Source organism: Oncorhynchus mykiss, chromosome 7 (genome assembly GCF_057628025.1).
Source record: "Oncorhynchus mykiss isolate SJ-2025 chromosome 7, ASM5762802v1, whole genome shotgun sequence".
In the NCBI taxonomy this organism is placed as follows: Eukaryota; Metazoa; Chordata; class Actinopteri; order Salmoniformes; family Salmonidae; genus Oncorhynchus; species Oncorhynchus mykiss.
Genome location: NC_143028.1, coordinates 28,874,989 through 28,895,551, shown reverse-complemented (window position 1 = coordinate 28,895,551; position 20,563 = coordinate 28,874,989). Strand labels below are relative to the sequence as shown.

The 20,563-nt window shown below is 40.8% G+C and overlaps 1 protein-coding gene across 2 annotated transcripts in view; it reads left to right on the top strand.

Annotated features, from left to right (window-relative positions):
• LOC110527676 (serine/threonine-protein kinase 4) overlaps positions 1 to 11,421 on the top strand; it is a 71,930-nt gene extending 60,509 nt beyond the window's left edge. For both annotated transcript variants that reach the window (XM_021609112.3, XM_021609113.3), the window contains one exon: positions 8,127 to 11,421. In XM_021609112.3, the coding sequence (XP_021464787.1) occupies positions 8,127 to 8,285 (159 nt within the window). In that variant the 3' untranslated portion in view covers positions 8,286 to 11,421. The remainder of the gene's footprint in view (positions 1 to 8,126) is intronic.
• The last annotated feature ends 9,142 nt before the right edge of the window (positions 11,422 to 20,563 follow it).

Below are 20,563 nucleotides of genomic sequence, written 5' to 3'. Positions count from 1 at the left end.
CATGCTCAGCTGAGAATTTCCTTAAATGCTTTTTATTCCAGTACTAGGCTTAATCATTCTGGGAAACTGCCCAATGAGTTCACTTATTGAATCCCATGACTTAAAACAAAAATATAAGGTACAGTGTTTAGCATCAACAGTTGGATTAAGCCTACACCAAGGATGTAGTGCAGGGTAAATCTTATTTTTTACAACTCCATCCCTTGCCTACACATTCTGTTTAGTTTAAGTGCGCTGGCCACACAGATGATGGGTATGGAACATCTCAGCAGTGAAAAGATGAGACCTGTTGTGGCATCCTTGAGTCAGCAGTTTTGCTCTCTTGCCGTGTCAGGCTAGATGTATTTCTTGTTCTCGTTTTGTTATGTTAAAACAGACTGACAGACAACTGTCTAGTGACTCCAGAAGTCACTTACACTGGCAGCACGAGGCAGCGGCAATATCTTCAATTGGACAATTCAAACATCACATTTGTTTCAAAACTCAACAGAATTGGGTCAGTAGCTGCAAATTAGACTTGGAGATGAGGATGCGATATGCAGCATTTTGGTTTGATCAGTCCAGCTTGGTCGTTCTTTGAAGTTTCATGATGACTGGGGTCTTTACTATAGGCTAGATGAAGCTAGCCTAATTTGCACTGGATCTAAATATAGACCTGTCATACAAACTATTTTTGCCTGTATTGCCTTGATTTTGTTTGCGTGGCTTCAATACGTTAATGTCTGACGGTTAAGACGTCACAGTGGACTTTGGTGTTTTCCACATTGCATGAGGGAGACAGAATATCTAGACTACTTTTAAGGGACCATGTGGTTCAAGAGAGGGCTTTTGCAATAACAATTCAGGCAAGGTAACATGTGTAGGCCTATATCAACCTTCTCTTCCAAGACCACCGGCCTTTTAAAATGTTTGTTGCAGCCCTGATATACTTCATTCAACTAGTCCACCAAAGACATCAAGCCATTAACTAGTTGAATTTGATGTGGAAGATCAGGGCTACAACAAATATCTGACGGCTGGTGGTCCTCGAGGAGATGGTTGGGAAACACTGGCCATGATGTCGCTACAGACTTAGTCTGTGGGCAGTCTGCTTAATGAAATTATGGTGGTTAACTCACTAGGAAGCAGAACAGGTACAGAGAGTGGCAATGCTGTTAGCTTAAGTTGCACCAATGGATGAATGTGTGCTAGAACAGCTGAGGGATAACATTTAACTGCATTCCAGGTGAAGCTGGTTGAGAGAATGCCAAGAATGTGCAAAGCTGTCATCAAGGCAAAGGGAGGCTATTTGAAGAATCTCAAATCTAAAATATATTTTCATTTGTTCAACACTTTTTTTGGTTACTGCATGATTCCAAATGTTTTATTTCATAGTTGTGATGTCTTCACTATTATTTTACAATGTAGAAAATAGTAAAAATAAAGAAAATCCCCAGAATGAGTAGGTTTTGACAGGTACTTGTGTGATATTTAATCCTAGTAAAAAGTACCTGTCTTGGGTCAGTTAGGATCACCACTTATTTTAAGAATGTGAAATGTCAGAATCATGGTAGAGAGTGATTGATTTATTTCAGCTTTTATTTCTTTCATCACATTCCCAGTGGGTCAGAAGTTTACATACACTCAATTAGTATTTGGTAGCATTGCCTTTAAATTGTTTAACTTGGGTCAAATGTTTTGGGTAGCCTTCCACATATTTCCCACAATAAATTGGGTGAATTCTGGGCCATTCCTCTTGACAGAGCTGGTGTAACTGAGTCAGGTTTGTAGGTCTCCTTGCTTTCACACGCTTTTTCAGTTCTGCCCACAAATGTTCTATAGGATTGAGGTCTGGGCTTTGTGATGGCGACTCCAAAACCTTGACTTTGCTGTCCTTAAGCCATTTTGCCACAACTTTGGAAGTATGCTTGGGGTCATTGTCCATTTGGAAGACCCATTTGCAACCAAGCTTTAACTTCCTGACTGATGTCTTGAGATGTTGCTTCAATATATCTACATCATTTTACTCCTCATGAGCCATCTATTTTGTGAAGTGCACCAGTCCCTTCTGCAGCAAAGCACCTCCACAACATGATGCTGCCACCCCCGTGCTTCATGGTTGGGATGATGTTCTTCGGCTTGCCAGTATCCCCCTTTTCCCTCGAAACATATCAATGGTCATTATGGCCAACAGTTCTATTTTTGTTTCATCAGACCAGAGGACATTTCTCCAAAGTACGATCCTCATGTGCAGTTGCAAACCGTAGTCTGACTTTTTTTATGGCAGTTTTGGAGCAGTGGCTTCTTCCTTGCTGAGCGGCCTTTCAGGTTATGTCGATATAGTACTCGTTTTACTGTGGATATAGATACTTTTGTACCTGTTTCCTCCAGAATCTGCACAAGGTCCTTTGCTGTTGTTCAGGGATTGAGCCATACTTTTTTCTGAGGTCTTGGCTGATTTCTTTTGTAAAGAGGTAGTAAAGAAAAAGTAAAAAGTAAAGTAAAGAGGCACGGAGTTTGAAGGTAGGCCTTGAAATGCATCCAGAGGTACACCTCGAATTAACTCAAATTATGTCAATTAGCCTTTCAGAAGCTTCTAAAGCCATGACATCATTTTCTGGAATTTTTCAAGCTGTTTAATTTCTTGGCGCACCCATCCCTTTAGCGAAATCATTTTCGTCAACATCCACTGAATTTCAGAGCGCCAAATTCAAATTAAATTACTAAAAATATTTAATTTTCATGAAATCACAAGTGCAATATAGCAAAACACAGCTTTGCTTGTTGTTAATCCACCTGGTGTGTCAATTTAAAAAAAGCTTTACAGCAAAAGCTTTCCAAGTGTTTGTTAGGACATCTCTCTCAGCAGACAAAACATTACAAACTGCTAGCAGCAAAGTAGATTGGTCACGAAAGTCAGGAAAGCAATGAAATGAATCGCTTACCTTTGATGATCTTCGGATGTTTGCACTCACGAGACTCCCAGTTACACAATAAATGTTCCTTTTGTTCGATAAGATTATTTTTATATCCAAAAACCTCCATTTGGTTGCCGTGTTTTTGTTCAGAAATCCACAGGCTCGTGCAGGTCATGACGGGCAGACAAAAATTCCAAATAGTATCCGTAAAGTTCGTAGAAACATGTCAGATGTTTTTATAATCAATCCTCAGGTTGTTTTTACAATAAATAATTGATCATATTTAAACCGGACCGTAGCTTTTTCAATAGGAGAGAGAGAGAAAATGTCTGCTCGAAGCTGTTGCGCATGCAAAACTCTGTTGGCACCCAACCATCCACTGACGTGATGTGATCGTACTCGCTCATTTTTCTGAATAAAAGCCTGAAACTATGTTTAAAGACTGTTCACACGATGTGGAAGCCATAGGGAAAGGAATCTGGTTGATATCCCTCTAAATGGAGCGAAGGCAGGCTATGGAACAGAGCGCTTTCAGGAAAAAAAGCACTTCCGTGGTGAATTTTCCGCAGGTTTTTGCCTGCAATGTCAGTTCTGTTATACTCACAGACAATATTGTGGCAGTTTTGGAAACTTTGGAGTGTTTTCTATCCTAATCTGACAATTATATGCATATTCTAGATTCTGGGCCTAAGAAATAGGCAGTTTCATTTGGGTCTGTTTTTCATCCAAACATCAAAATACTGCAACCCTACACTCAACAGGTTTAAGGCACAGTCAATTTAGTGTATTTAAACTTCTGACCCACTGGAATTGTGATACAGTGAATTATAAGTTAAATAGTCTGTAAACAATTGTTGGGAAAATTACTTGTGTCATGCACAACGTAGATGTCCTATCCGACTTGCCAAAACTATAGTTTGTTAACAAGAAATGTGTGGAGTGGTTGAAACACTTAGGTTGGAGTCATTAAAACTAGTTTATGTAAACTTCCGTTCATTGACAGCATGCCAGGGCGGATTGCAGAGGTCTTGAAGCAGAAGGGGCAACACTGCATATATTGACTCTTTGCATCATCAACTTCATGTAATTGTCAATAAAAGACTTTGACACTTATAAAATGCTTGTAATTATACTTCAGTATAGTAACATCTGACAAAAATATCTAAAGACACTGAAGCGGCAAACTTGGTGGAAATTAATATTTGTGTCATTGTGTCATTGGCCACGACTGTACAGTAGTAGCCTACAGTGAATGTTTTTTTTTCTACACTAAAGGTGCAGAGTGATAATGACCAGAGGCTAACAAATTGTTAGTGTGTTTGTATTAGGTTGTCGTGCAATGAGGACCATGGCCATGAATACTGGGTGAATTGGTGGTGTCAGAATAGCCCCCAAGTGTCCTTGAATCTTATATGGCCTGCAATGACCTCCTTGATGGGTTTTGGGACGGCCTTTTCAACAGGATTTGGGCTCCCAGTGTTTGTCTGTGCTCCATTAGGTCATTCCTGAATGAACCACTATCAGTGGTGGGCTGATATATTGGCCGTGCAATCCACTGTTTTGATTGTTTTGGGTAGACAATGTTTAATCTTGGCGTGTCTGTGAGGAAAGAGAAGAAAAGCAAAAGGATGTTGACATGCATATAAAAATGTAATATGGGACACTTCTTGGTATGCTATATTGCACTTAGGTTGGATGCAGTTGATAATATTATTGTAGTGCAGGGATGGGCAACTGCAGTCCTCGGGGTCCTGATTGGTGTCACACTTTTGCCCATCCCTGATTTAGTGGATATATAGTCAGGCCCCACACTAGAAAAGGGTGCCTCTGAGCACACATGAAAGGGAGCACTATCCCCCAAAGAAACCCCTCACTTTCCCCAAGTCAACCAAACTATCCTGGAGGGGAAATTAGTCTACCTGTCCTTTTGTTCAAATAGATCTGTCTGGACAGGCCAATAATTACATTACCATCTCAATATGACAAAACATGTTGCCCAAAGTATCTTGGATGGACCATCTATCTGGATAGGCCAAGGATTGCATTAACATCCCATGACAAAACAAGTGTAAAGGTTTTTGCCTGCTTCCCAGCCGAAACAGTTCGGTAAGAGTTTGTGCATATATTATGACATTTTGTGTAGTTTTGGACTTCGGTGAGGGTTTTTTCAGCTGTTCGGCCACATATTCACATTTTTTAATTGAAAGATATTGCACCAAACCTCTTAATGTAAATTTGCGCGACTAAGATCTATTTGGCAAAATTAATGACAGATTTCTTGAGCTTAGATAAATTCTAACTATTTTAACGAGGTATCTTCTGGGTACGCCATCTCAAAATGGACAAACACTACAATTGCAGCTTTTTTTCAAGTGAACGTCTTTTAAGGGAGTATGAGAGCACACTCATTCAGTTCAGCTAGCCGAGTTCGGCTAGGCGCCAGCCGAACTGAAGCTTGCTGAGGCCTTAACTTCTTATGGATCCCTTCGCGTGCCAATCCCTTTCGTGGGAGCGATTTGACAACACCCAGTGAAATTGCAGCGCGCCAAATTCAAAACCAGAAACACTCATAAGAATTCATAAAACATAGAAGTGTTATACATCGGTTTAAAGATGAACTTCTTGTTAATCCAGCCACAGTGTCAGATTTCAAAAAGGCGTTACGGCGAACGCAGACCATGCGATTATCTGAGGACAGCGCCCAGCATACTAACACATGAAAATCAGATTTCAACCAGGCAGGTGCTACACAAAAATCCGAAATAACGATATAATTAATGTCTTACCCTTTGAAGATCTTCTGTTGGCACTCCAAAATGTCCATTAAACATTTCTCTTTTATATTTTTAATACATTTACAAACATTTCTAAAACTCTGTTTTTGCTTTGTGTGTGTGTGTGTGTGTGTGTGTGTATTTATGAGGGAAAACATGTATTTAATCCATTTTAGAATAAGGCTGTAGCATAACAAAATGTGGGAAAAATTAATAAGTCTGAATACTTTATATATCATAGATTTTTCACCTTAATATTGAGCTCATGGCCTCACTTTGCAACCGAAGTAGGCTGTTGTAGGAAATTAGCCTACATTTACTGATAGATTAATCCATTAGCCTACGTGGCTATTAGGGATGTAACGATTCACCGATAGGCATCGGTCCCAGATTCATATATTTAAAGGGTTACATTGGTATTTTGGTTATTTGGGGTAATTTCCTACTTACCCCTAATCAGCTCGGGGATTCAAACCAGCAACCTTTTGGTTACTGGACCAATGCTCTTAACTGCTAATCTACCTGCCACCCAAACCAGGCATGATATCCTAATCTGGCATATAGCCTAACCAGTACAAAGGCTCAGACACACCAATAGCGTTTGCTGGCCGAGAATACTTAGCACCTCTGAATAGAGTGCCGGCCGTAATTTGCGAACTGAGTGCGCACTGATTTTACATGTAGAATCGTTTGAAAATGTCAGCAGCAGAACAATAGATCAACATTCGGTGCAATGTGCGAAAGCGTTAATGCTCATGTGCCTTATCTATCATTATCGAGAGCCTGTATTTTGGGATTTTGTAAGGATCTTAACATTCATTGGTAAAGAGTTCTTAGGATGAACTTCAACATTATGCAATCTGAAAGCACTAAGTACTTCTGAGGACACTATGGTTTAGTATGCAATGTTTAGACCAGGTTTTTTGTAATTACAGTGGGGCAAAAAAGTATTTAGTCAGCCACCAATTGTGCAAGTTCTCCCACTTAAAAAGATGAGAGGCCTGTAATTTTCATCATAGGTACACTTCAACTATGACAGACAAAATGAGGGAAAAAAATCCAGAATATCACATTGTAGGATATTTAATGACTTTATTTGCAAATTATGGTGGAAAATAAGTAGTTTATCTCAATACTTTATTATATACCCTTTGTTGGCAATGACAGAGGTCAAATGTTTTCTGTAAGTCTTCACAAGGTTTTCACACACTGTTGCTGGTATTTTGGCCCATTCCTCCATGCAGATCTCCTCTAGAGCAGTGATGTTTTGGGGCTGTTGCTGGGCAACACGAACTTTCAACTCCCTCCAAATATTTTCTAAGGGGTTGAGATCTGGAGATTGGCTAGGCCCACTACAGGACCTTGAAATGCTTCTTACGAAGCCACTCCTTCTTTACCTTTTAAGAAAAACAGCCCCAAATCATGTTTCCACCCCCATGCTTCACAGTAGGTATGGTGTTCTTTGGATGCAACTCAGCATTCTTTGTCCTCCAAACACGACGAGTTCCATTTTGGTTTCATCTGACCATCTGACATTCTCCCAATCTTCTTCTGGATCATCCAAATGCTCTCTAGCAAACTTCAGACGGGCCTGGACATGTACTGGCTTAAGCAGGGGGACACGTCTGGCACTGCAGGATTTGAGTCCCTGGCGGCGTAGTGTGTTACTGATGGTAGGCTTTGTTACTTTGGTCCCAGCTCTCTGCAGGTCATTCATTAGGTCCCCCCGTGTGGTTCTGGGATTTTTGCTCACCGTTCTTGTGATCATTTTGACCCCACAAGGTGAGATCTTGCGTGGAGCCCCAGATCGAGGGAGATTATCAGTGGTCTTGTATGTCTTCCATTTCCTAATAATTGCTCCCACAGTTGATTTCTTCAAACCAAGCTGCTTACCTATTGCAGATTCAGTCTTCCCAGCCTGGTGCCGGTTTACAATTTTGTTTCTGGTGTCCTTTGACAGCTCTTTGGCCTTGGCCATAGTGGAGTTTGGAGTGTGACTGTTTGAGGTTGTGGACAGGTGTCTTTTATACTGATAACAAGTTCAAACAGGTGCCATTAATACAGGTAACGAGTGGAGGACAGAGGAGCCTCTTAAAGAAGAAGTTACAAGTCTGTGAGAGCCAGAAATCTTGCTTGTTTGTAGTTGACGAAATACTTATTTTCCACCATAATTTGCAAATAAATTCTTTAAAAAATCCTACAATGTGATTTTCTGGATTTTTTTTCTTCTCATTTTGTCTTTTGTCATTGTTGAAGTGTACCTATGATGAAAATTACAGGCCTCATCTTTTTAAGTGGGAGAACTTGCACAATTGGTGGCTGACTAAATACTTTTTTGCTCCACTGTATATTGGTGGTGTCGGCATGGTTTAAAGGTGGGATTCTTACATGTCTTTCAGCTCAAGTTCAAGCTTAGTATAATTGATGACTTTGCGTGAACATGTATGCTTTTTAGATGAAAACATGGAGCGTGGAGGAGCTGAGGTCACGGCTGGCCTCCCTGGACCCCCTGATGGAGCAGGAAATCAGGGAGATCCGCCAGCGCTACCTGGCCAAGCGCCAGCCCATCCTGGACGCCATCGAGGCCAAGAAGCGACGCCAGCAGAACCTCTGAGGCACTTTGACATGCCCATACTCAAACGTCTTAAGTGGACTCTTGGTCATTCACACTGGACAATGACACGGACAGATTACTTCTGTTCATTGCTTTGGACTCCTTCATTGCTGTTCTTGTCTTTTTCTTTATAGGAAAACCACTTAATGCCGCCAATCATGCATGTTTTTTTTGTCTTAAGTTATTTTAATTTTTTTGTTTAGGGCACTTGAGACCTCAAGTATTCTTTTTTTTCACTCATGTGGTACAATTGTAGTATCTTTCACTGTTGGTACTCTTGAAACAACTGTTGCATTGGTAATTGAAAAATACTTTTATACCATCCACTGTATCATTTTGTGTGTTTTACCACTTATGTAATTTGGTACTTATTCCTTAATTTGTATTTAGGTTCTCCATACTATTCATTTTTCAGCACAGTACAATATCCTGCCAAAGGGAAGTTCAATTTACTTCATGGGTATACAGTGCCTTGCGAAAGTATTCGGCCCCCTTGAACTTTGCGACCTTTTGCCACATTTCAGGCTTCAAACATAAAGATATAAAACTGTATTTTTTTGTGAAGAATCAACAACAAGTGGGACACAATCATGAAGTGGAACGACATTTATTGGATATTTCAAACTTTCAATCAAAAACTGAAAAATTGGGCGTGCAAAATGATTCAGCCCCTTTACTTTCAGTGCAGCAAACTCTCTCCAGAAGTTCAGTGAGGATCTCTGAATGATCCAATGTTGACCTAAATGACTAATGATGATAAATACAATCCACCTGTGTGTAATCAAGTCTCCGTATAAATGCACCTGCACTGTGATAGGCTCAGAGGTCCGTTAAATCGCAGAGAGCATCATGAAGAACAAGGAACACACCAGGCAGGTCCGAGATACTGTTGTGAAGAAGTTTAAAGCCGGATTTCCTAAGCTTTAAACATCCCAAGGAGCACTGTGCAAGCGATAATATTGAAATGGAAGGAGTATCAGACCACTGCAAATCTACCAAGACCTGGCCGCCCCTCTAAACTTTCAGCTCATACAAGGAGAAGACTGATCAGAGATGCAGCCAAGAGGCCCATGATCACTCTAGATGAACTGCAGAGATCTACAGCTGAGGTGGGAGACTGTCCATAGGACAACAATCAGTCGTATATTGCACAAATCTGGCCTTTATGGAAGAGTGGCAAGAAAGCCATTTCTTAAAGATATCCATAAAAAGTGTCGTTTAAAGTTTGCCACAAGCCACCTGGGAGACACACCAAACATGTGGAAGAAGGTGCTCTGGTCAGATGAAACCAAAATTGAACTTTTTGGCAACAATGCAAAACGTTATGTTTGGCGTAAATGCAACACAGCTGAACACACCATCCCCACTGTCAAACATGGTGGTGGCAGCATCATGGTTTGGGCCTGCTTTTCTTCAGCAGGGACAGGGAAGATGGTTAAAATTGATGGGAAGATGGATGGAGCCAAATACGGGACCATTCTGGAAGAAAACCTGATGGAGTCTGCAAAAGACCTGAGACTGGGACGGAGATTTGTCTTCCAACAAGACAATGATCCAAAACATAAAGCAAAATCTACAATGCAATGGTTCAAAAATGAACATATCCAGGTGTTAGAATGGCCAAGTCAAAGTCCAGACCTGAATCCAATCGAGAATCTGTGGAAAGAACTGAAAACTGCTGTTCACAAATGCTCTCCATCCAACCTCACTGAGCTCGAGCTGTTTTGCAAGGAGGAATGGGGAAAAAAATTCAGTCTCTCGATGTGCAAAACTGATAGAGACATACCCCAAGCGACTTACAGCTGTAATCGCAGCAAAAGGTGGCGCTACAAAGTATTAACTTAAGGGGGCTGAATAATTTTGCACGCCCAGTTTTTCAGTTTTTGATTTGTTAAAAACGTTTTAAATATCCAATAAATGTCGTTCCACTTCATGATTGTGTCCCACTTGTTGTTGATTCTTCACAAAAAAATACAGTTTTATATCTTTATGTTTGAAGCCTGAAATGTGGCAAAAGGTCGCAAAGTTCAAGGGGGCCGAATACTTTCGCAAGGCACTGTATGACCCAGGAGAAACTGAATTTAAATTCAATAGATAGTACCTCAGCCAGAGTTGAATGCATGTGCCACAATAAAAAACATATATACGGGCATAGCTGATGTTAATGCTTGATTTCAAGAAAACGTCAAGTTTTATGCACATATTTGGAATTTGTTTCTGAATTATGTCATTTTAGAGATATTACAATGAGGTTTGGTTAAAAGATGTTTGAAAAATTTAAGTGAAACTGTTTGTTTTGAACCATGGTGCACTTCGTTCATTGTTATTCACTGTACAGTTACTTCTCTATTTTTGTTCATAACTCATCGTCATCATTCCATAGAGCAGGTTGTACTTATTTTTTTAACATTCAAACTTTTGGTATACGTAAGGGCAATCATTTTGTATATATAGTTTAGGCAGTTATATCCTTACGAGGAAGATACATTTTGTATTTGTTGTGCTACAGAAATTTGCATCAGTGTGCAAACTAGCCTCTCAGGTCAGATATTCTCAGGTTCGTATACAAGGACATTAATTTAGAAATTAAACGAAATAACCCAGTTTGATGACCAATAAGCACAATTTAGTTATCTGAAAATATTACTTGTTACAAGCAAAAAAGGGAATGTAATTGAATTGCCTTATACTGCCTACTTATTTGTTTTTCTGCTTTATAATTGTAATAATCACCTGTCAATTTACTAGTTAAAAAAAAAAAAAGTTATTTAATTACTGTAGGTTTATAACTCCTCAAACATATCACTCAATCTAAACCTCTGATCTGATTATTTATTTGAGATTTCATTGTTACTTACAACCATTTTTTCTGAGTAAGGCAGTCTATGTTTTTATGTTATATTGAAAGGCATTCATTGAAGTAGAAATCACTGGAAAGCATTTCAGCCCTGTAATATGAATGAAGAACTGGTGTGTACTCAAGTCTCCACTTGTCCTTAAATTTAGTATTCATTCCAAGAAAATGGTTTTCAAATGTTGATCCCTTAAATTGTGCAATGAAAGTCATGCATGTGTTTAATATCAGTGTTTGATTTGTGTATTTGTTGCGTGCCTATTAAAACCTATTTGGGACCATTGAGTATTTTGGCTTTGCAATGACATTTCAGGCAAGGTAACATGTCTAGGCCTAGATCAGTGTTTCCCAAACACAGAAACCACCAGCTTTTTAACATATTTGTTGCAACCCTGATAAAGCACACCTCGTTCAACTAGTACACAAAATAAAATCAAGCCATTACCTAGTTGAATCTGATGTGCTAGCCCAGAGCTACAACAAATATCTGATGGTTGGTGGACCTCAAGGAAATAGTTGGGAAACACTGACCTAAATGTCACTACAGACAGTCTGTGGGCAGAATGCTTTATGGAAGTACTTTCTGCCTTATGAAATTATGGTTGTAGAACAGGTGGCCATGCTGCTACCTTAAATTGCAACTCTGGATGAATGTGTGCTAGAACAGCTGGGGGATAGCATTTATCTGCATTATGCACGAGAGAGATTATGAATTACCACGTTTTTGTCTCCAAAAGCTCCTCTACTCTGAACACACCAAGTAAAGGAAGGTAAGGGCTGTGGCCAATTACCAACGTCAGGGGTTTTCACACTGCACCCCATTCCCCACTGGACACTATTTTGGGGTATTTGCTTGGCTGTAGGCCGGTGCTGATGGAGGACAATAGCACCCAGCAACAGTCAACTATTAGCTATTGGAAAGTGTAATGCTTAATTACCAGCAAATCAAATTGTTTGGGGACAGACTTGGTGGAGACAATCGAACACCGAAGGTGAACCTTGGTGAAGATTGCCACTCCCCCACCTTTGGAAGATCTGTCTTGCTGAAAAAGGTTATAACCAGGTTAAGGTTAACCACGTCTCAGTAATGACCAACACATCTGGATTGGAGCTGTGAACTTTCAATTGATCCATTTTATGTAATAAGCTTCTAGTGTTAACATACAGAAAACCCAGACTTTTACGATAGCAGAAATCAGTGAAGCAGTTATCAGAGCACGAGTCAGAATTGGGGCTAGCAACAGTAGATTGGCCAGGGTGTACATGCATATTTCCAGATAGTACAATCAAGGCACTGGGAGAGCTCTGCAGTGCTGATTTGACATCTGAATGTGCATCAGGTGGCAACAAGATCATTGAGGCAACAGAGTCTTGAGGCAAAATGCACAAGAAAAAAAATATATATATATAACGACTTGGGGCTAGCCATTGTAAGTTCAGAGTCACTCGCCCCAACAGTGCGTGTGTGCTGGAGGCGAGAGAGAGAGGGGTGTGTGTGGTGTAAGGTACCTGTACCAGACAGGTGAAGACAGGCCAGGACAGATGGTGAGCAGATCGCCAGGTGGAATCCAAGCAGTAGTGTGTGTAGGAGGCAATGGGAGTAGATGAGTGTCACAGCCACTTGGACAAAGCTTTTATTTCTGGAGGCAGATTACTTGTAGAAAATGCCAGTGAATGGTCTTTGAACAGCAGGAGGGAGCTTCAGAGGACACTACAAATAGTCCTGACACTTGTTGGGCCAAAAGCCCTTTTACTTCACACCCTAGTGCTAATTGAATTTGTATCTGGTCTGTCCTTTCAGGCCTGGCAGCTCAGTTCCAGGTTGGATGGTGTCCTTAGGTCTCTGCTGTTTGTTTGCTAGAGCACCCTCCATTATAGCTTGGAAAAATAAAACATTGGAAGCAGTAATCTCTCCAGTTAACGTTGGTCAAAATTAGATTGTAGGTTTGGAGTTTTGATCTGGAGCGAACGCCATGCTGTGGAGAGTAGCAAACCTGTATATGTACCTGTCGAAAAATCCACGTTTATCTAACTCCAAATCTATCCTTTTGTAAAAAAAAATCATTTCAGGGGGCTTTATTGTCATGGGAAACACATGTTAACATTGCCAAAGCAAGTGAGGTACAGTGCCTTGCGAAAGTATTCGGCCCCCTTGAACTTTGCGACCTTTTGCCACATTTCAGGCTTCAAACATAAAGATATAAAACTGTATTTTTTTGTGAAGAATCAACAACAAGTGGGACACAATCATGAAGTGGAACGACATTTATTGGATATTTCAAACTTTTTTAACAAATCAAAAACTGAAAAATTGGGCGTGCAAAATTATTCAGCCCCCTTAAGTTAATACTTTGTAGCGCCACCTTTTGCTGCGATTACAGCTGTAAGTCGCTTGGGGTATGTCTCTATCAGTTTTGCACATCGAGAGACTGAATTTTTTTTCCCATTCCTCCTTGCAAAACAGCTCGAGCTCAGTGAGGTTGGATGGAGAGCATTTGTGAACAGCAGTTTTCAGTTATTTCCACATATTCTCGATTGGATTCAGGTCTGGACTTTAACTTGGCCATTCTAACACCTGGATATGTTTATTTTTGAACCATTCCATTGTAGATTTTGCTTTATGTTTTGGATCATTGTCTTGTTGGAAGACACATCTCCGTCCCAGTCTCAGGTCTTTTGCAGACTCCATCAGATTTTCTTCCAGAATGGTCCTGTATTTGGCTCCATCCATCTTCCCATCAATTTTAACCATCTTCCCTGTCCCTGCTGAAGAAAAGCAGGCCCAAACCATGATGCTGCCACCACCATGTTTGACAGTGGGGATGGTGTGTTCAGGGTGATGAGCTGTGTTGCTTTTACGCCAAACATAACATTTTGCATTGTTGCCAAACAGTTCAATTTTGGTTTCATCTGACCAGAGCACCTTCTTCCACGTGTTTGGTGCGTCTCCCAGGTGGCTTGTGGCAAACTTTAAACTACACTTTTTATGGATATCTTTAAGAAATGGCTTTCTTCTTGCCACTCTTCCATAATGGCCAGATTTGTGCAATATACGACTGATTGTTGTCCTATGGACAGAGTCTCCCACCTCAGCTGTAGATCTCTGCAGTTCATCCAGAGTGATCATGGGCCTCTTGGCTGCATCTCTGATCAGTCTTCTCCTTGTATGAGCTGAAAGTTTAGAGGGATGGCCAGGTCTTGGTAGATTTGCAGTGGTCTGATACTCCTTCCATTTCAATATTATCGCTTGCACAGTGCTCCTTGGGATGTTTAAAGCTTGGGAAATCCGGCTTTAAACTTCTTCACAACAGTATCTCGGACCTGCCTGGTGTGTTCCTTGTTCTTCATGATGCTCTCTGCGCTTTTAACGGACCTCTGAGCCTATCACAGTGCAGGTGCATTTATACGGAGACTTGATTACACACAGGTGGATTGTATTTATCATCATTAGTCATTTAGGTCAAGATTGGATCATTCAGAGATCCTCACTGAACTTCTGGAGAGAGTTTGCTGCACTGAAAGTAAAGGGGCTGAATAATTTTGCACGCCCAATTTCTCAGTTTTTGATTTGTTAAAAAAGTTTGAAATATCCAATAAATGTCGTTCCACTTCATGATTGTGTCCCACTTGTTGTTGATTCTTCACAAAAAAATACAGTTTTATATCTTTATGTTTGAAGCCTGAAATGTGGCAAAAGGTCGCAAAGTTCAAGGGGGCCGAATACTTTCGCAAGGCACTGTACTATCACTACATAGCATAGAGAATAGCCTCTATTTGTCCAATTTGTTAGGCTAGTTTCCATCATCCTCCACTCTCCATGTCTTTCACCTGACTTTGGAACTCACTAGAAGGTCTGTTTTGGGGTCGGAGCAAACTCTTAAAGGACGTTCTAGCAGGGGCGGCGCCAGAGGGGTGTCCAGGGTGGCACTGGACATTTAATTCGCTACTGGCAGTTTGATGCTAATTGACATCTAATTCCTTGTTGAAAGATGCATTTATTTTGATGTTCGGCGGCGCATTTTTCAAATCGAGGATGAGGAAGAGAGAATATTAACGTTGGTTGTGAGATACAGAAGTATAAGAATAAGAAGAACATACAGAAGAGAGAATATTTCCACAGTTCCATGAGCTCCTAATTGCGACTGGCGAAAGCATCATATTTGAAGTAAATTTTAAGGTTTAGCATCGGTTTAGGTTTCCGGAACAACTTTTATGACATTGAGTCACTGTGTAAGTTAACGTTAGACCTTTGGCTCCATTAGCAGCCAGTTAATCAGATAAGAGAGATCGGTTTCCAATTTAGCATAACATTGTGTTTACATCTCAAATCAAAGTATGTCACGTGCGCCGGATACAACAGGTGTGATACCTTACAGTGAAATGCTTATTTACAGGCCCTAACCAACAGTGCAATCTTTAAGAAAAAATAGGTATTAGGTGAACAATAGATAAGTAAGAAAATAAAAAACAATAGTAAAAAGACTGTGAATAATAACAGTAGCGAGGCTATAACAGTAGCGAGGCTATATTCAGGCAATGGTTAGTCGGGCTAATTGAGGTAGTATGTACATATAGTTAAAGTGACTATGCATATACTGTATATGATAAAAAGAGAGTAGCAGTAGCGTAAAAGAGGGGGTGGCGGGTGGTGGGACACAATGCAGATAGTCTGGGTGGCACCGGTTAGTCGGGCTAATTGGGGTAGTATGTACACGAATGTATAGTTAAAGTGACTGTGCATATATGATAAACAGAGAGTAGCAGCAGCATAAAGTGTGTGGGGGGGTGTAGCCATTTGATTACCTGTTCAGGAGTCTTATGGCTTGGGGGTAAAAGCTGTTGAGAAGCCTTTTTGTCCTAGACTTGGCGCTCTGGTGCTTCTTGCCATGCGATAGTATAGAGTCTATCGATAGTATACAGTCTATGACTGGGGTGGAGTCTTTGACCATTTGTAGGGCCTTCCTCTGAAACTACCTGGTGTAGAGGTCCTGGATGTCAGGCAGCTTAGCCCCAGTGATGTACTGAGCGGTATGCACTACCCTCTGTAGTGCCTTGCGGCTGAGAAGTTGCCGTACTAATTGATGCTAATTGACATCAGTCAATGCTCTCGATGTTGCAGCTGTAGAACCTTTTGAGGATCTGAGGACACATGCCACATCTTTTTAGTTTTCCTGAGGTGGAATAGGCTTTGTCGTGCCCTCTTTACGACTGTCTTGGTGTATTTGGACCATTCTAGTTTGTTGGTGATGTGGACATCAAGGAACTTGAAGCTCACATCAAGTAAGTTGTGCTAGTAATACAGTGTTGTGTCGTAAATTACAGTATACAAATGTTTAGCTAATGTGGGGTAACTAGTAGGCAACAGCTGTTGGTGTTCAGCAAGTTAACATTCAGCTATTTCAAATCCATTAACTCAGTTAGATTTTCGTACTTGAACTCAAAACGAACAATTGTTATTATCAATCTGTTAACGTTACTCAAAAGATTACCGCAATCCTCAGATACCCTGTTTGTTGTCGTAAAGGTGTAAAAAATTGTAGCTAGCTAAGTTACTTACTGCAGAGTATGGCTAGCCATGATCTAACTAGTAATTTAGGCTGGTAGTTGATTTTAAGGTACAGTTATGATAATGGGGATTTGTAATTAAGATTGAGATTTAACTAAAATGTGGGTAATTGGATGCTTATATGTAACCATAGACTTATTTTTGCATAGGGTCAATTAAACATGAAAAGAAAGGGAGAGATATCAGACTTCTGTTCCAAAAGGACCCAATGGTAGGCCAGGCCTATACATTAAACTACACATTTTAGTTAGCAGCTGTTAGTGTCTAATCTTGTGGATCCCTTAATTATACATTTCCATAGAGGTATGACACATTATTTAACGTGTATTTCAGACATTTCAAGATCCAGAGAAGAGGGTCCTGTACAGCTGTGTTTGAAAACATTTCCCAGAACTCAGCATGGTACTAGGAAAGTGGCTTTCAACAGCTCCTGGTATAAGGACAATTCATGGTTTGAATATTCTGTAAATCAAGATTCAACTTATTGTTTCGCCTGTAGGCATTTTTCTCTGCCCAATACACCTGAATTTGCCTGTCAGGTTTTTGTAACTGGAAAACGGCGCTATTTAAAGATTCTGGGTTTAAGCTTCATTCGATGGCAGAGCATCATATCAATGTTATGTATGCTTGGAATCAGCATAAGAGGGCTATTGACAGCAACTCATTGAGGACCAGAAAAACAAAAGTGGAGGAAAACTGTACTTACATTAAAACAATTGCAGATGTGCTCCTATTAATTAACTGCCACTCATAATATAGCGCAGAGAGGTCATCAAGAGTCTGATGACTCTCACAACAAGGGTAATTTTTTGACAATCTTAGAAGAAATAGCAAAGCATGAGAGAAAAGGATGAATGCATTTGGCAATGCTAAGTACAAAAGCCACCAAATCCAGAATGAAGTTCTTGAGGGCTTAGCTGAGATGGTACAAAGTGAAATAATATGAGAAAGTGAAGTAATAATAAGAAAGTGAAGTTTTTAGTATAATTGCAGATGAAACCAAAGATTTAAAGAAAATAGAACAAATGTCTTTAGTTGTGAGGTACTATTACAACAGGGCCATCCACGAAAGCTTTTTACACTTTCAGTCTTAGATGCAGCAGGTCTCACAAAAATTATAATTGATCGCCTTGCAAAACATGGTCTGGACTACAGAAATACTCTTGTGGGGCAAGGCTATGACGGTGTATAGCGGAAAGCATTCTGGTGTGTCTGCACGGATTAAAAACAGATTTGCATTTTGTGTGCACTGAAATGCACATTTGTGGAATTTGGTTATTGTCGATGCTGTAAAATCAGTGCCTGAGGCAGTTCACTTTTTTGCTCTCCTGCAGTAGCTTTATATCATTGTATCTGGCTCGTACGTTCATCTCAAGTGGCTTGCAGTTCAGAAACAGCAGCAGCCCAGGGAACTACAAAGACTTACGGATGGATGTAAGGTGGACATGCAGATACATGGCCTGCCGTAATCTGAGGGACAGGCTTCCAGCAGTTCTAAGAGTGCTACAGGATATCACACTTGAAAATAGTGGTGATAGATTAGTGGAGGCAAAGGGCCTTCTTTCTCATATAGATTTACATTTCATATGGCTTCTGGTTAACTTTTGTAACGTGCTTGGTGATGCCAAATGTCTTTCTGACATGCTCCAATCAAGCTCTCTCGACCTAGCAAAGGCTGTGGATTTAGCAGGTGCCCTTACAGACACATTACAGGACTACAGAAGTGAGGGTAACTATGGAAAGAGGTTGAAGAGATTCCAGAGCACCGCAAAATAAGTGTACAAACAGCATGTAAAAGACAGCCTAAAACATTAAGATTTCACGACTAATTTATGATGAGCACTGTAGGACAGAAAAATTGTGACCAAAGTGTTGGTGAGAGCTCCCAAAGAGCTGTCTTTTATCAGCTGCTTGACAATCTCACAGCTGAACTGCAGATACGTTTTTCAAAGAAGAATTACGAGATAATGCAAAGGATCTAGTCTCTCAACCCAAAGAGTACAACGTTCTTGAATGAGGAGCCTCTGTTTGCCTTTGCTCAGACCTTTGAGTCAGATTTAGAAGACCTCAAACATGAGGTTCATTAAACCAAGCGGCTTCTTGATAGGAGAGAGGGAAGTGGAAGTGACAGACCGTCCACTCTCCTTGACTTTGTTGTGTTTCTAGAACCTTATAAAGAGGTCATCCATGAGCTATTTCGACTTTGTAAGATTTCTGTTGTTACAGAGAAGCTTCTCAGCATTAAAACTGATTAAAACCCACCTTAGGACAACAATAGTTGATGACAGGTTAAATCACTCCAGTGTTAATCTGCAAAATTGTAATTATTCGCCTACCTGCTCATGCCTTTTGCACACAATGTATATAGACTCTCTTTTTTTTCTACTGTGTTATTGACTTGTTAATTGTTTACTCCATGTGTAACTCTAATTGTTTACTCCATGTGTAATAAAAAAAGAAAAAGTCACCTTGGAATTCTCAGTGTTGAGTGGATGAGTTTGTGAAACATTTTGCCAGCTCTCACCAGAACTGCAGAATTATGCTGTTTTAAATCTACCTAGGATAATTTGGCACTTAGGCGGTCCCTCTGATCATGATTAAAACCTGCACTGTGTACTAGCTAGTACACTGACATTCTAAAATGATAAATCCAAAGGGTATCATGTCACACAGATTTAATTAGGTCTTGATTAGGCCAATTCCAAAACTTCTTTGCTATTAGTTAACATAATATATATGAGCATAAATAAACTCAGCAAAAAAGAAAGTTCACTCACTGTCAACTGCATTTATTTTCAGCAAACCTAACATGTGTAAATATTTGTATGAATATAACAAGATTCAACAACTGAGACATAAAATGAACAAGTTCCACAGACATGTGACTAACATAAATGAAATAATGTGTCCTTGAACAAAGGGGGGGTCCAAATCAAAAGTAACAGTCAGTATCTGGTGTGGCCACCAGCTACATTAAGTACTGCAGTGGATCTCCTCCTCATGGACTGCACCAGATTTGCCAGTTCTTGCTGTGAGATGTTACCCCAATCTTCCACCAAGGCACCTGCAAGTTCCCGGACATTTCTGGGGGGAATGGCCCTATCCCTCACCCTCCAATCCAACAGGTCCCAGATGTGCTCAATGGGATTGAGATCCGGGTTCTGTGCTGGCCATGGCAGAACACTGACATTCCGGTCTTGCAGGAAATCACACACAGGATGAGCAGAATGGCTGGAGGGTCATGTCAGGATGAGGGTCATGTCAGGATAAGCATGCAAGAAGGGTACCACATGAGGGAGGAGGATGTCTTCCCAGTAATGCACAGCATTGAGATTGCCTGCAATGACAACAAGCTTAGTCCGATGATGCTGTGACACACCACCCCAGACCATGATGAACCCTCCACCTCCAAATCGATCCTGCTCCAGAGTACAGGCCTCGATCCTGCTCCAGAGTGCAACGCTCATTCCTTCAACGATAAACGTGAATCTGACCATCACCTCTGGTGAGACAAAACCGTGACTCGTCAGTGAATAGCACTTTTTGCCAGTCCTGTCTGGTCCTGGGACGGTGGTTTTGTGCCCATAGGCAACACCGTTGTCGGTGATGTCTGGTGAGGACCAGCCTTACAACAGGCCTACAAGCCCTCAGTACATTCTCTCTCAGCCTAGTGCGGACAGTCTGAGCACTGATGGAGGGATTGTGCGTTCCTGGTGTAACTTGGGCAGTTGTTGTTGCCATCCTGCACCTGTCCCGCAGGTGTGATGTTCGGATGTACCGACCCTGTGCAGGTGTTGTTACACGTGGTCTGCCACTGTGAGGACAATCAGCTGTCCATCCTGTCTCCCTGTAGCGCTG